This window comes from Diabrotica virgifera, chromosome 2, assembly GCF_917563875.1.
Source record: "Diabrotica virgifera virgifera chromosome 2, PGI_DIABVI_V3a".
In the NCBI taxonomy this organism is placed as follows: domain Eukaryota; kingdom Metazoa; phylum Arthropoda; class Insecta; order Coleoptera; family Chrysomelidae; genus Diabrotica; species Diabrotica virgifera.
Window position 1 is genome coordinate 141,818,104 of NC_065444.1, and position 13,999 is coordinate 141,832,102.

General features: G+C 29.8%; 1 protein-coding gene across 1 annotated transcript in view; it reads left to right on the plus strand.

Annotated features, from left to right (window-relative positions):
• The window catches only part of LOC126880251 (nuclear receptor-binding protein homolog), an 842,193-nt gene that overhangs the window by 65,433 nt on the left and 762,761 nt on the right, over nt 1-13,999 (plus strand). The window contains exon 2 of the mRNA XM_050644017.1: nt 12,122-12,252. Within this exon, the coding sequence (XP_050499974.1) occupies nt 12,122-12,252 (131 nt within the window). The remainder of the gene's footprint in view (nt 1-12,121; nt 12,253-13,999) is intronic.

Below are 13,999 nucleotides of genomic sequence, written 5' to 3' on the forward strand. Positions count from 1 at the left end.
TTTGTTGTTTCTGAGATCGCTTTTATGTGATGTTAGTCTACCTATTAAATTCCTGGATGTGTGTCCGATGTATGATTTATCACAATTTTGGCATGGTATCTTGTATACTACATTTGAGTTTTCCATGATACCAATAGGTGTTTTAGTTTTTGTATATAATGTTGCTAATGATTTTATATTTTTAGTTGCAACTTTAATTTGTGGGTAGTTAGCAAATACTTTAGTTAATTTGGGTGTTAATATTGGTATGTATGGTAGTGATGTGTAAGTAAATTGGGATTGTGAAATTTGGTGATTAGGTTCTGTTGTTTTATTCATATCAATTATTCTATTATTAGGGTTGTTAAATAAAAATTTGTTTATTAGTTTAATTGGGTAAGAATTCTCCAATAAAATTTCTTTGAGTTCCATTAATCCTTTATTGATGTTGCTAGTGTGAGATAATCTGTTGATTCTGTTTTTTAGACCCAATATTAAATTTATTTTCATATGAGGTGGATGCTGTGAATGGTAGTTGATAAATTTGTTACTATCTATAGGTTTTCTATACCATTCGGTACTTAATACATTTTGCGGATTTCGTTTGATTCTCATGTCGAGATATGGGATGCTATTATCTATTTCTTCTTTTATATTTTTTATATTTTTTTTATATTTATAAAAATACTAACTTTTCAACTTAAAATAAAATAAACAGATTTTTGTGTCTTTTTGACATTATTCGAGTGTCTTTCTGGCATTAATCAAAATTAAAAACTAAATTATTAAATCGAATTTTTGAAAATTAAAACATTGCTATTTGGATAACATTAGAATAAGAATTATATATATACTATGTTTTGTGAAAATGTTTAGGAATAACCTCAAGTTGTAAGTCTTTTTTGTTATTTTTTATACAATGTATTTTAACTTAATTTCATTGTATTTATAATATACTCATTTCAGCTTACCCTGAAGAAGCAAATATATTTTGCGAAAGCTAGGTAATAACACAGAGTTTTACTTATCCTGCCCCTAAAAAATAAATGACTGCAACCCCAAAACAAAACTATAATCTATATATATATATATATATATATATATATATATATATATATATATATATATATATATATAGATACATCTTTAGTACAAAGCCAGGCCAGAAATAGTAAACTGAATGCACAAACTCAGGCCAGTGCCGCAATTCCAGGCCATAAAAGTGGCCTGTAATTGTTTTGGTCTATAATTGGCTTGTTAGTAAAGATCAGTCCACCAAATTCGGTCGGTTTAAATATGCCGCGTTACTGGATCTGACTAATGCACAGCAAGGTTGATCTAACCTGTCTGAGTATAGTTATTTCAAATTTTACTGTGGCCTGTATATGTATCAATAGTCATTTTGTAATGTTTGAAATGACCGCTTGGGGCGCTGATTTTAACGAATTTGTATAGGTATTTCAATTGACAAATCCGGGCCAAGTAAAATTGGCAACATTGTTATTCTGTTCTTCCCGCGCGAGTTCGCAATTCGCAATGTTTTACCGGGAACTAAACGCATTATACATTATTACATCACTACGGTGCAAAGACGGATGTGGACAGTAAATGAGGGTGTATTTTAAATGTAGACAGTAAATGAAAAAAATTAAAACATTTCTTCCAAATATTTTAAACTACAATTTAATCTTTAAAATCAATATAGATGTCCACGACGTGATATTTGATATACTAATAACTGTTCACGTTATTAGCACTCTAAGCAATAAAAATTTAATGTGTGTTGGTGGATGAAAGAAATGCGGTATTACCAGGAACTTATTAAATTGTGATTTGACTGGAGTAAGAATTTTAACCGAAATGTCTGATTAAGCGTATTAAATAGACGTCGTTATATTTTCAACGAAAACTTTTCGTTTATAAATTCGCAAAGTCTGTGTGTTATTGCGTTGCCGCTCCTGCAATATTTAGAGGCCACCTAGCAATGGATTCCTATGTAGTTTTGTCTTCTGAATCCAAATCTGAAAACGGCATTTCGCTATCTCTAACCATCTTCGAGATATCCGACCTCAAAATCGTCATTGTGACGTCACAAGCCTTCTTTAAATATTCATATTCTTCCGACATAGAAACGTCAACTCAACTTGTTTTCGTTTGACGCAACTAAACGTCAACATAAAATTGAAATGTCAAATAAATAAATTTTATTTATGTATGTTAATGTAATGTTAAATTACATTCACTATTTTCAACAAAAACTTTGTTTATTTATTTTTTCAATAAAATAGTTTAAATATTAATTTTCTGGCAAATATTTATATAAATAAATATTCAACATCGGCTATTATAAACGCCTGTAGTGTAATATTCACAGCCTGCCCGAGACGCTTGTTTTATTTGAGCTGTCTAATACTCAATGATATAATTATAATACATATTATACTATTACGTAGTATATTATAGTTCGTCTGCTATAACTTTTCCCATGACGTCACAATTCATTTTCAAACAAATTAAGTCAAAACATAAAGTGAAACGAACTTCGATGTGTATATACATTTTGTATGCTGTATACTATATACTACACACAGCGGCGTACGTTTCACTTTATGTTTTGACTTAATTTGTTTGAAAATGAATCGTGGCGCATGAGAAAAGTTATAGCGGACGAACAATATATTTATGTATATTAAATCTATATTATACGAGATATGTCCAAAATATGAAGTTCGGTCAATATTAAAGTACCTTTATTTTTCACAATATTGAAAAATGTTATTATATAAAGGTGGTTTTATAAAAAGCTTTTATTATTAATTTTACGAAGAAAAGTTAGTCTTCATAAAAATACCTTCATGGCCTAAAATCTAAGATGCAATCATCATATATCAAATTTTATCAATTTTATTCGAGGTATGTCAAACAATATGAATTTCATTCGAGAGTAGAGTAAATACCTTTATAGTTCACAATATTTAAATTAGGATATAATTGTATATTAAAACATATCTTTTAATACTAAACAACTTTTCATAATAGAAATTTTCCATATTATGAATTTAAATACATAAATAAACAAAGTTTTCGTACATTTTCAGCTTGTTATGACTGTTTTCATAAGAAAATTATTTTCGGATTAACTTTTACAAGTGATAATAATTATTTTAGTTTTGAACGTTTTGCAATGTGAATTATAAAGGCTTCCACCAAAAGGAAGTTTTTATGTTTGAAAGAAAAAGTCGATGTGGTTAATTATGAGGAGACGCATAAGTTATGTGTTAGACCGTTAGCAGAAATATTTGGAATAGGAAAACCTCAAGCCAGTGAAATTTTGAAACATAAAAGTGGAAATCTGGAAGCGAAAAGAAAATTTTTGAAAAAAGGGGATGCTGCATTTAGACATAATTATTTTCGATTGGTTTTGTAAAGTGCAGTCTCAAAATATTCCTGTTTCTGATAAAATAATTCAAGAAAAGCCATTATAAGTTGCAAGGGAACCAAGTGTTGATATGAAAGCTTCTGGTGGATGACTCGACAAATGTTAGAAACACAATATTTCCTTCAAATCTGGATTTATCAGTGGTTTCTAACTGGAAGCAAAAATTGCTCACTTTAATGAAAGTACATTAATTAAGCATACAGAACATAGAACATTACCCAAGAAAACTTATACCCTGAAAGGAGAAAGGTGCCCTGCGGATATGGCTTCTAAAGATAGGATCACAATTATATTTTGCACCAATATGATGGGAGACAAAGAAAGGCCACAGGTAACCGAGAAAACTAAAAACCCTCGGTGGTCCAAGAGTTCACACGCAGAACAATTACCTATCGAATGGTACCTACAACAATAATTATAAGTCGTGGATGACTAGGAAAACCATGACAAACTGGCTAAATCTAAAAGTTCATTTGTTCCTAGACAATACTGCGTCTCATCCACAACCTGTGTTATGTAATGTTAAATTAATATTTCTATTTATCTATACAGACATACCTACATACAGTTATTTTTAAAAATTTTATGATAACATGATATTTTCTCTTCAACAGACACCTCCTTTTAAACGGACACTTTATGCGGAACGACTCCTGTGCGTTCAAGGGAAAGTTCACTGTAATTCGTTACTGATTTTTGTGTATTTTATTTGTTAATATATATTGATTTCCGCTCGGTCCAAAACAAATACATGCACAAATTCTCAACATAACTGACAAGACAAAATTTAATTTTACATACTTATTTTTGAAGTTATACTTCTTTAGGCGCGATTGAGAGTAAAATTTTTCATAAATCTGCGCGCATGCGCACACAGACAGTATGACGTTTAGTTGCTAATCTTTCCAATTATGTACCAGCGCAAATAAGCCATTAAAATAATATATCGGTGTTTTTTAGTAAATGTATTATTTATTATAATTTTGTGTCTTTGGATTTGTCTTGGGCGTAAAATAATACAACATCTATTTTTATATTTCACTTGTCACCGTGATGTGTAATTATGTATATCTGAAACGTCAGTAACATGCGCCTTGATGGGCTGGTTGGTAAAGCATTGGACCAGAGATCGAGAAATCGCGAGATTGCGGGTTCAAATCCCGGACGATTCATACTTTTTTCTTTTTTTTTTTAATATTTGGTACTGTTAAGTTTTGGTTAATTTTTGGTAATTATTGTTAATTTTTTGTATTGTAACTGTTAAGTATATTTATTTCGTTGAAATTATATAATAGAAGTATAACTTCTTACGTGCGTACAAAGTACACACACATTTTTTTTTTATTATTTAAGGTTATTGATTTAGAAAGAACGTAAAAAGTATATTTTTCTAAAATAAAGCATTAATATTAGATAATACATTAATATTAGATATTAAACTTTATTTTAATTTCACAGTTAAGGAAAACAACAACTAGAAACTAAATACTTATTATTAATCTCGCGTTTGTACATACCAAAATCTATAAATTATCTTATGAACATTCATACTTATCTTTTTCTTATTTCTATTAACACAGTAATCAACACACACGTTTAACGAAAATTCACGAAATTTCACGAGGTTATACGAAATCGATTAAATACGTTTGGCAACACAGCAGTGGCCTGAGTTTATACCATTCGATACAACATTGTGTATATCCTGGTCTGACATTGTCAGGAAAGTCAATTGGACTGGGATGGTGCTCTATTTTTAGGTTGATATACAAAAATTTTATAAATGAAAAAATTAATTGTATATTGTGATTTCCATGTGCAGCATACCTCATTTGAATATTTATACACCACAATTTACTGTCTATATATATATATTAGAAAGTGGTGGCCTGGGATGATAAGTAGGACCGATTGGCCTGGCTTTGTACTAGAGATGTATATATATATATATATATATATATATATATATATATATATATATATATATATATATATAAAAAACAAATTATGCACAAGATGGAATGCAACCATAGACACGTGTTTCTGACTTATTAGTCGTCATCAGTATGATATAGCTAAATCTATATATTAATACCGATATCTATTAACTCGCGCTAACCACTCCCTATATATATATATATATATATATATATATATATATATATATATATATATATATATATATATGTTTTCAGCAACCCAATCAAAGTTGACATTGACAGTTGTGACAGTAATTAAATATTTGATAATAATCATTTTTGATTAGCGTTGGAACAACCGGCCCTTAGTGTCACTTGTAAACGAAGTTAAGAAAATCAAAGTGGAAACAACTAGTGTGCTATGGAAAAAATTAGAGCGTGGCAGTTGCGGAGTGCCGACAGAAGTGAATACTTCTTATAGATTCGATTATATTCGGTTTGTTTCAATTCGATTCCATTCGATTAGATGTAATTTTAATTAATTATATTATGCTTATAATTTAGTACAGTCACCGGTAAAATTAACCACCCACCTTAAAAATGGGTCATTTTGATGTCTCGAATTTCCTAAATCTGTTGTCCAATTTAAGTGATTTTTTAATATGTTATATCCTTTTTCTTTAACAATATCGCTGTAGTAATATTGTTGCTAAACAGAGAAATTTTCGTTGTATACCGGGTGTACCAATCAAACTGTGTTCTTTTTCAAAGTTCGCATCACCCTGTGGAATATTTTGGCATTTATAAAATACTAAAGTTAAAACCCAACTGTAGCCTCATGTTTTCTCTACGTTCTGCTTTTTGATTCATTCGCTTATGTTGGACCATACAAGCTTAAGTACTTTAACAACTATCCATGTTTTTCATCAATACAGGGTGTTTTTAAATAAGTATGCGAAACTTTAAGTAATGGGTAATTCTGTATGAAAAAATAATGACAGTTTGCCTTATCGGCTTTACGGGTTATATTACCCGTATGCGCACTAATGGTGAATATTAAGTTCTTAATTGTATGTCAAAAATTGTGCGTTTGGTAACTACGTCTTAAAACCCACCAAATTTCATTTGCATATTTATCTCGACCGGTTTTAAAGCAATAAATAAATCGTCAGTCTGTAAGAAATAACAAATTTAAATACCCCCTATATCGGAAACGAAGGATTTGCGGACATACATTTATAAAGCAAACTATCATTTCTTTTTCATGCAGAATTACCCCTCAAAGTTTGTCGCACACCCTGTATTGATGAAAAACATGGGTAGTTGTTAGTACCCACGGTTCTTAGACATTACTACGGTTGCCTAAATCGACTAACCAATGAACATTAAGGGTGAGATTACGTCACGAGAGTTTACTGTCATTTGAATCGTAATATGATTTTTTTCGAATCCTGAGAAAACCAAGTATTTTAGAAAAATTTAAACGCAGGATGCAAGATTACATTATTACCGAGGGCGGAAAGCCCCTTAGAATAAACAAGCAGATTCTATTGAATGAAATATTTGAAATTAAATATCACACTTCTCTTTTATTTTCAGCCCTGTAACTTATTAAAATAAACATTATAGAAGTTTTCAGGGACTTTCAGTCCTCGGTAATAATGTAGTCTTTCATTCTGAGTTTAAATTTTTCAAAAATATTTATTAGTTTTCTCAGGATTCGAAAAAAATGAATACAATTAAAACACATTGAAAATTTTGACATGCGTCAAAGTTTTGCATAAACTCAATGTAAAATTCTGAACTGTTGAATTCCAGCTTCCCTAATAATTATTTTACATCAAAAGACATTAGAAACTATTTGAAGAGGATTGAAATCTGTATTGGAAATAACTGTTAAAATTGGTCTACGTAATTAAACATATTCCAAAATTTTGTAAAAATGTAATACATTTTAGTTTTCAGCCCAAACTTAGGCCACACACAATGCAATAATGTTCACATTTTTGAACTGTCAATATTTTTATTTTATCATCTATTGTTTAAAAACAATACAGTTGATAAGATACCCTCAGTTGCGGAGAAAGGATTAATAATAAAGATTTTTTTATTCAGTCAGTGGTGTGAGCACTGTCAGTTAAATAGTAACGTGTGGCCTTACTTTTACACGCATACCTATTGTGGCAAATGTATCATATTTTTCAAAATTTTGGAATGCATTTAAAGCGTAGAACAATTTTAACTTTTGATTTTAATACAGATTTTAATTCTCTACAAGTATTCTCTCATGACTTTTGATGTAGAATAATTAGGAAAGCAGGAATTCAACAATTCAGAACTTTACATTGAGTTTCTTATGGCCCTTTTTACGATTCGCCACCCGGTATAAGATAAAATGTGTACTATTTGTCTTATTATTTCATAATAACACAAATAATACACATATATACACAATAACACACATTCAATGATCGAAAATAATTTAAAAATATGGGAATGTAAACTCTTGTGACGTAAAGTCAAAAATATAAGTCTCCCCACCACCGTCGGACAAGACAACCGTAATAAAGTCTAATAACCGTGGTTAGTACCTAACTTTTTTATGGTCCAACATAAGCGAATGAATAAAAAAGCATAATGTTGAGAAAACATAAGGCTACAGTTGGGTTTTAATTTCAGTATTTGATAAATGCTAGAATATTCCATAGGGTGATGCGAACTTTGAGAAGAAAACACAGTTTGATTGGTACACCCGGTATACAATGAAAATTTACCTGTTTAGCAACAATATTATTACAGTGATATTGTTAAAGAATAAGGCTATAACGTATTAAGAGATTACTTTAATCGACAACAGGTTTAGTAAATTAGAGACATCAAAAATGACCAATTTTTAAGTTAGACAGTTAATTTTGCCGGGTGAGGGTATTAAATTATAATCACGATATAATTACATAAAATTCTATCTAATTGAATGGAAGCGAAGTGAATCGAACCGAATATAATCGAATCTATAAGAAGTATTCACTTCTGTCGGCACTCCGCAATTGCCACGCTCTAATTTTTTTCCATACCACACTAGTTGTTTCCACTTTGATTTTCTTAAATTCGTTTACCAGTGACACTAACAGTGATGTTTAAAATTTAAACCTTCCTTAAGGTATCTCGAGATAGAAACAATGTATCGACATGCGGCTTTTGCTATTCTGTTGCTAGTTTGGTCTAATTTTGTAATACACGATTAAAAATGCATGCTTGTATTTGATATTTTCCAAAGAAAACTAGATTTCTGAAAAAATTAACGTTTCCTAGCTGGCGTATTACTTACTAGGTTGTTTCAAAATTATAACCCTTACATTGATCGAAAAAAGCTGTTTTCAACAAGACCAAGTTTGCAAAAATCGATTTAGCACAACCGGACTTAATGCCATTTTTTCATAACAAGGTTTTCACTCACGCCACCACTTAAACTTGTGAAATCAAATATGCGCAGAATTTTATGAACAATACTATGATCGGATTTCCAATGCCCGTTCATTATTAAAATTTTGATTTTTTAATTTTTGATATTCAATTACGCCCTCTAGCGGTGTACTTCTTATTATGTAATTATGAAAATAATATCCAGGATTTTCCCAAGACAACTTTTGTTATATATTTTTTTCCTAAAGCTGTACTATAAACGGTTCCCGAGATATGGCCGAGAGCCATTCTTATTGGGCACCATACAGGTCTGGCCAAAATTTTAAATTTAAGAAATATTAACATGCTACAATGAGAAAAATGAGCATGCTACAATTTTGCCACCACCAAGTCTTGCTGTTTTCAATTTTTTTCTGTGGTTTATTTGATAAGAAAGTCTTGCACAAGGGACCGAATTTCAAAGAACGTATATATGCCATGGAACAAAATTTTGTTTTTTAAAATTATTATTAGTGCAGTAACTGAAGGTTTTTACCTCCGATTTCGTTGAACCGTCATCGATTTTCATGAAAATTGGTGAGTAGTTAGAGGATACCCCAAGGAACAAAGGTGACATGATGTCAACTTGCGCTTTTACCCTGGGGGTGGATGCCACCCCTTCCCGGGTGTGAAAATTATTTTGTTAAAAATAATACCACTAATCGATAAAGGGACAAATTATAAGCACAATTTGTTATATAAAGTTATTAATATAAATCAATACTTTTTGAGTTATTAAAGATCAAAGATTTTATTTTTTCGTAAAAAAATGCATGTTTTAAAGCTGTTTTTCACGTATAACTCAAAAACTAAGCTTTTCCAAAAAAGTTATAATTACCAAAATTGAAGATAATAAAAAATTTAATACACTCCTTACTTGAAGAACTAAACTAATGTTAATTCAAAGTGAGTTATCGGTAATTTAATGTATATTTTTTTCGACGAGTATTCAAATCTAAGTATTCAATCTTAAATAACGGAAAACCTATGCATTTTATAAAATACACCTGCTAAACACTTGTCAAAGTACTTCGGAATACCTATCAAATCAGCTCCTGAAGAAGTTAATAGCATTAAAATTACGCAAGTTATGATGAAAATAAGAGAACCCTTTTCAAGTTCTTAGGAAAAAGTGAAAAATAAAACATACGCCATTTCCACAGAAATTAAAACTTATAGTAATAATTAAACATAGTAATCCTTACTATGATTTCTTTATATTAGCATAAGTAATGATTTCATCAATTTTGACCGGTTTAGAATGCATATTTAAAAAAAGGTATAATTTAAAAAAATCAGAATTTTTAAAATCATCTTAATTTTCAGTTTCTTTTGATAATAACTTCAAAAATACTCTATACGTAAAAAATGATATACAACTAAATTTTAGTTGTATATCAGTTATTTTTCTGTATTGAATGTTTTACCAGTTTTACTATTTTTGTAGGGTAAAAAATAACCGAGATGGAAACGTTTAAAGTTTAAATTTTGCTGCGAGAACCATGTAACCGGGGCCATTTAACCTTTTATTTTTAAAAAAGTAAAGGGTTTTAAGATTAAATTCAACGCGGTTTAATAGCCCTTGGAATTAAGTTTCAAGTGGTTTTCAGGGGAACCTGATATCGTAAAAATTAACGGAGGTATTTAAACAAACACAATAACATTTTTTGGAAAAATTTTTAAAAGGTAAATTTTGAAAAATTTTGGGGCATAAATTTTAATGCAATCAACTTGTTTGGGGGCTCAGTTGATAGATATTTCTAAGTACTTTGACAAATGTTTAATAAGTTTATGTTATAAAATGCGTCATTTTCCCGTTATTTAAGCTTGAATACTTAGATTTGGGTACTCGCCGAAAAAAATATACATTCAATTACCTATAACTCACTTTTAGTTAAACTAAAAGGTTTTTCTAGTAAGAAGTTTATTTAATTTTTTATTAGCTTCAATTTTGGTAATAATAACTTTTTTGTTAAAACTTGTAGTTTTTGAGTTATTTATCAAAAATCGATTAAAAACATGCATTTTTCTCGAGAAAAATTAAAATCTTTGATCTTTAATAACTCAAAAAGTTTTGATTTATTTTAATAACTTTATATAACAAATTTTGGTTAGAATTTGTCCCTCTATCGAAGTATGGTGTTATTTTTAAGAAAATAATTTTCACCCCCGAGAAGGGGTGGCATCCACCCCTAGGGTAAAAGCGCAAGTTGGCACCATATCACCTTTGTTCCTTGCAACATTCTCTAACCAATCACCAATTTTCATGCAAATCGATGGAGGTTCAACGAAATCGGAGGTAATAGCTCATATACACCTTCAGTGACTCCACTATATTGTCTGAAAATGAATATTATCTATACGTATACATAGTTACTAGTTTCATATAAAGTTTTTCCATTTTATCTTTGTCTATGCGTCATGATTAATTTTCAAACAATTTAAATCAAAACATAAAGTGAAACGTACGTCGATGTGTAGTATCATTGATACGTAGTCAGTTTGAATAATTAGGAAATGGCTATTATCCCGTGGACGTATTTTATACAGTTATTTTATTGAAGTGTTTAATCTTTTTTCACTATTGAGAAGATTAATGGACTCAACATTAAACAGCTTGAACATCATACGGACTATTACTACTACAAATATAAATAAATATAGAACGGTAATAAATAAATAAAAAAAAACAAAAAGTTAAACAGTAATCTCGAAAATAAACAAATAAGTTTCCATTCGACGGAACTATAGCCACACTCATAAATATTACTTGTCACGTTTACGTAAATAAATAAATAGATACTTACCAGAAGTATGTAATCAAATTAAGAGAGGACAGTAGTTAGTTGTTCTAACAATAATTTGTTTGAAAATAAAAATTAAAAATAACATATATAAAGACTAAAAGCTAAGTAATTTGAAAAACCAAATAAACAATAAATTCAAATCATAACAAACAAATGCGCTAATTTCACTGTCACTTAAAATCATAAACGTCAAAATTCATAGTAAACAAGGTATGAACGACATGCCATATTGTTTACTTACCCTTGTTTAATTTATTGTGGTTTTTATGGACAAGCGGCTTAATTTTGTGATATTAGTTTCTGCGAGTAAAAAGAAGAGCTAGTATAAAAATTAATTCGTAAATAATTTCATGCATGGGAAAAGTGAGAATGGAAGAACTATAACTTATATATAGCTTATTCTAGTTCTCACTATTCTTTTTACTTTGGGAAACATACATTTTATCATCCTATTTATTATTTTAAAATGCTCTTATATCTATAAAAAGCATAAAAGTGTATTTTATCATTTCTAGGTTATATTCATCACAGAATATATGTCGTCTGGATCACTAAAACAATTTTTGAAGAGGACCAAACGAAACGTTAAGAAGCTGCCACTTCAAGCTTGGAGGAGATGGTGTACTCAAATCCTCTCAGCTCTGAGGTAAATATTACTAAAAAATCTACAAATGACGAGTTGCATTTTGTATAAATTTGATTTTCTAGTTTATAAGAAATTTTATGTGTACATATTTTATCTAATTAGTATATAAGCTTTAGCGAATTTGCCCTACCAATTTAACGTTTACCAATTTAAGTTACGCCACAATATTCAGTTTTTGTAAGTATGTAAATGAATAATTGTGGACGATATTTGTTACCATTTTCTATTTTAGAGTCTTCTACAAGGTAAGTGTCCTTGTACCTCAACATGGATATATTTGATATTGAAATATTGTTTTTTTACAATATATCGGATATTTTTATTAACTTATCGTATTTTTTAATATAGAACGATTGCTCTGTTTCGCTTTCGATTTGTCGGTGGCTCGACTGGTTGGAGCATTCGCGACGGATTTCGGTTGTAATCGGTTTTATCAAATCCCAAGCGTTACAGACAACCGCCGCGGCAAAACTTTTTCCAAATTTTTTCGACACCTTTTCAACGAAAATATACTTCGACGTTTCGTCTCTTTAGCAGTTTGCGGCGATGAGAGATCAGCAGCGTTCGCCAAGCAGCGTTGCCAGATTTCGTCTTTTTCTCTTTCCTAATATCCCTACTTTTTTTCTCCATGTTACCTAATTTAACCACATTTGTACATTTTTTTAGAGTTTTTTTATTTTTGATGTTTTTAAAAAAATAATTCAAAATTTACAACAAGTCATTAGAAAGGGTACGTTAAGATATGCAAAATGCTCTCACTCCCAGAAATATTTTTTTTACAATTTTTTTTTATGTTCTGTGATTAAAAAATAACACTCAGCTCAATTTTAACCCTCCGCCCCTTCCCCCTTCCTCTACCACCAAAAACGTCATTCTTTCGTATTTATTTTTTTTAAGTGGGATGCAATCAATTTAAAAATTTCAAAAAATTTACATACATAATTGAGCCTTTTATAAATCGTGCCTTTTTATATAGACTCCTAGGTTGAGTGTACATTTTTATTTTGTGAATTTTATTAAAAACTATATTCGTAACTTATTTTTTAGATTTTTCTGTAAAATGCAAAGCCTTCAAAAACCCCAAAAACTGGTTTATGATCCAACCATTTTATAGACTTCAAAATAGATCAAATCAAAGTTTTTTATAGGTTATATAATTTGAAATACCTAACCGAGTTATTTAGGACATTTAAAAATGTGAGAAACACGTTCAAACCCCAATAAGCTGGGGGGTTTTGGGTATTTCGCCCAATTTTTTAATGTGATTAATTTTAATGTCGGTCAGATAGCCAAGCCGTTCGAGGCGGTCGATCGATAAATTTAGGGCAGTGGTTCTCAATATGTGGTACATGTACCACTGTTGGTACTTATCATTATTTGCGGTGGTACACAAAACGCAAAAACAGGCAAAATCGGCACCACTATTATAGTTAATTAGATTATTATTCTTTTTCTCATGATCATCTTTCAGTGCGTCACAGTTTTTCGATTTCTTTCTAACGCATTAAATTGTATGTGACAGGAAAAAAACGTACGTCTCTGATTACAGACATTTACAACATTTATTCTAGTTGTCGATAGATGGCGCCATAATAAAAAAAATATTTTTTTTAATTAGATAATAATATTACAAATATAATCTGTATAATTTATAAGACTATACAAATCAAAGAAAATACCATTTTATAAATGCAAGAAACACATTTGATTTGTTTTTATTCCAAATTGAAAATAAAATGTGACAACT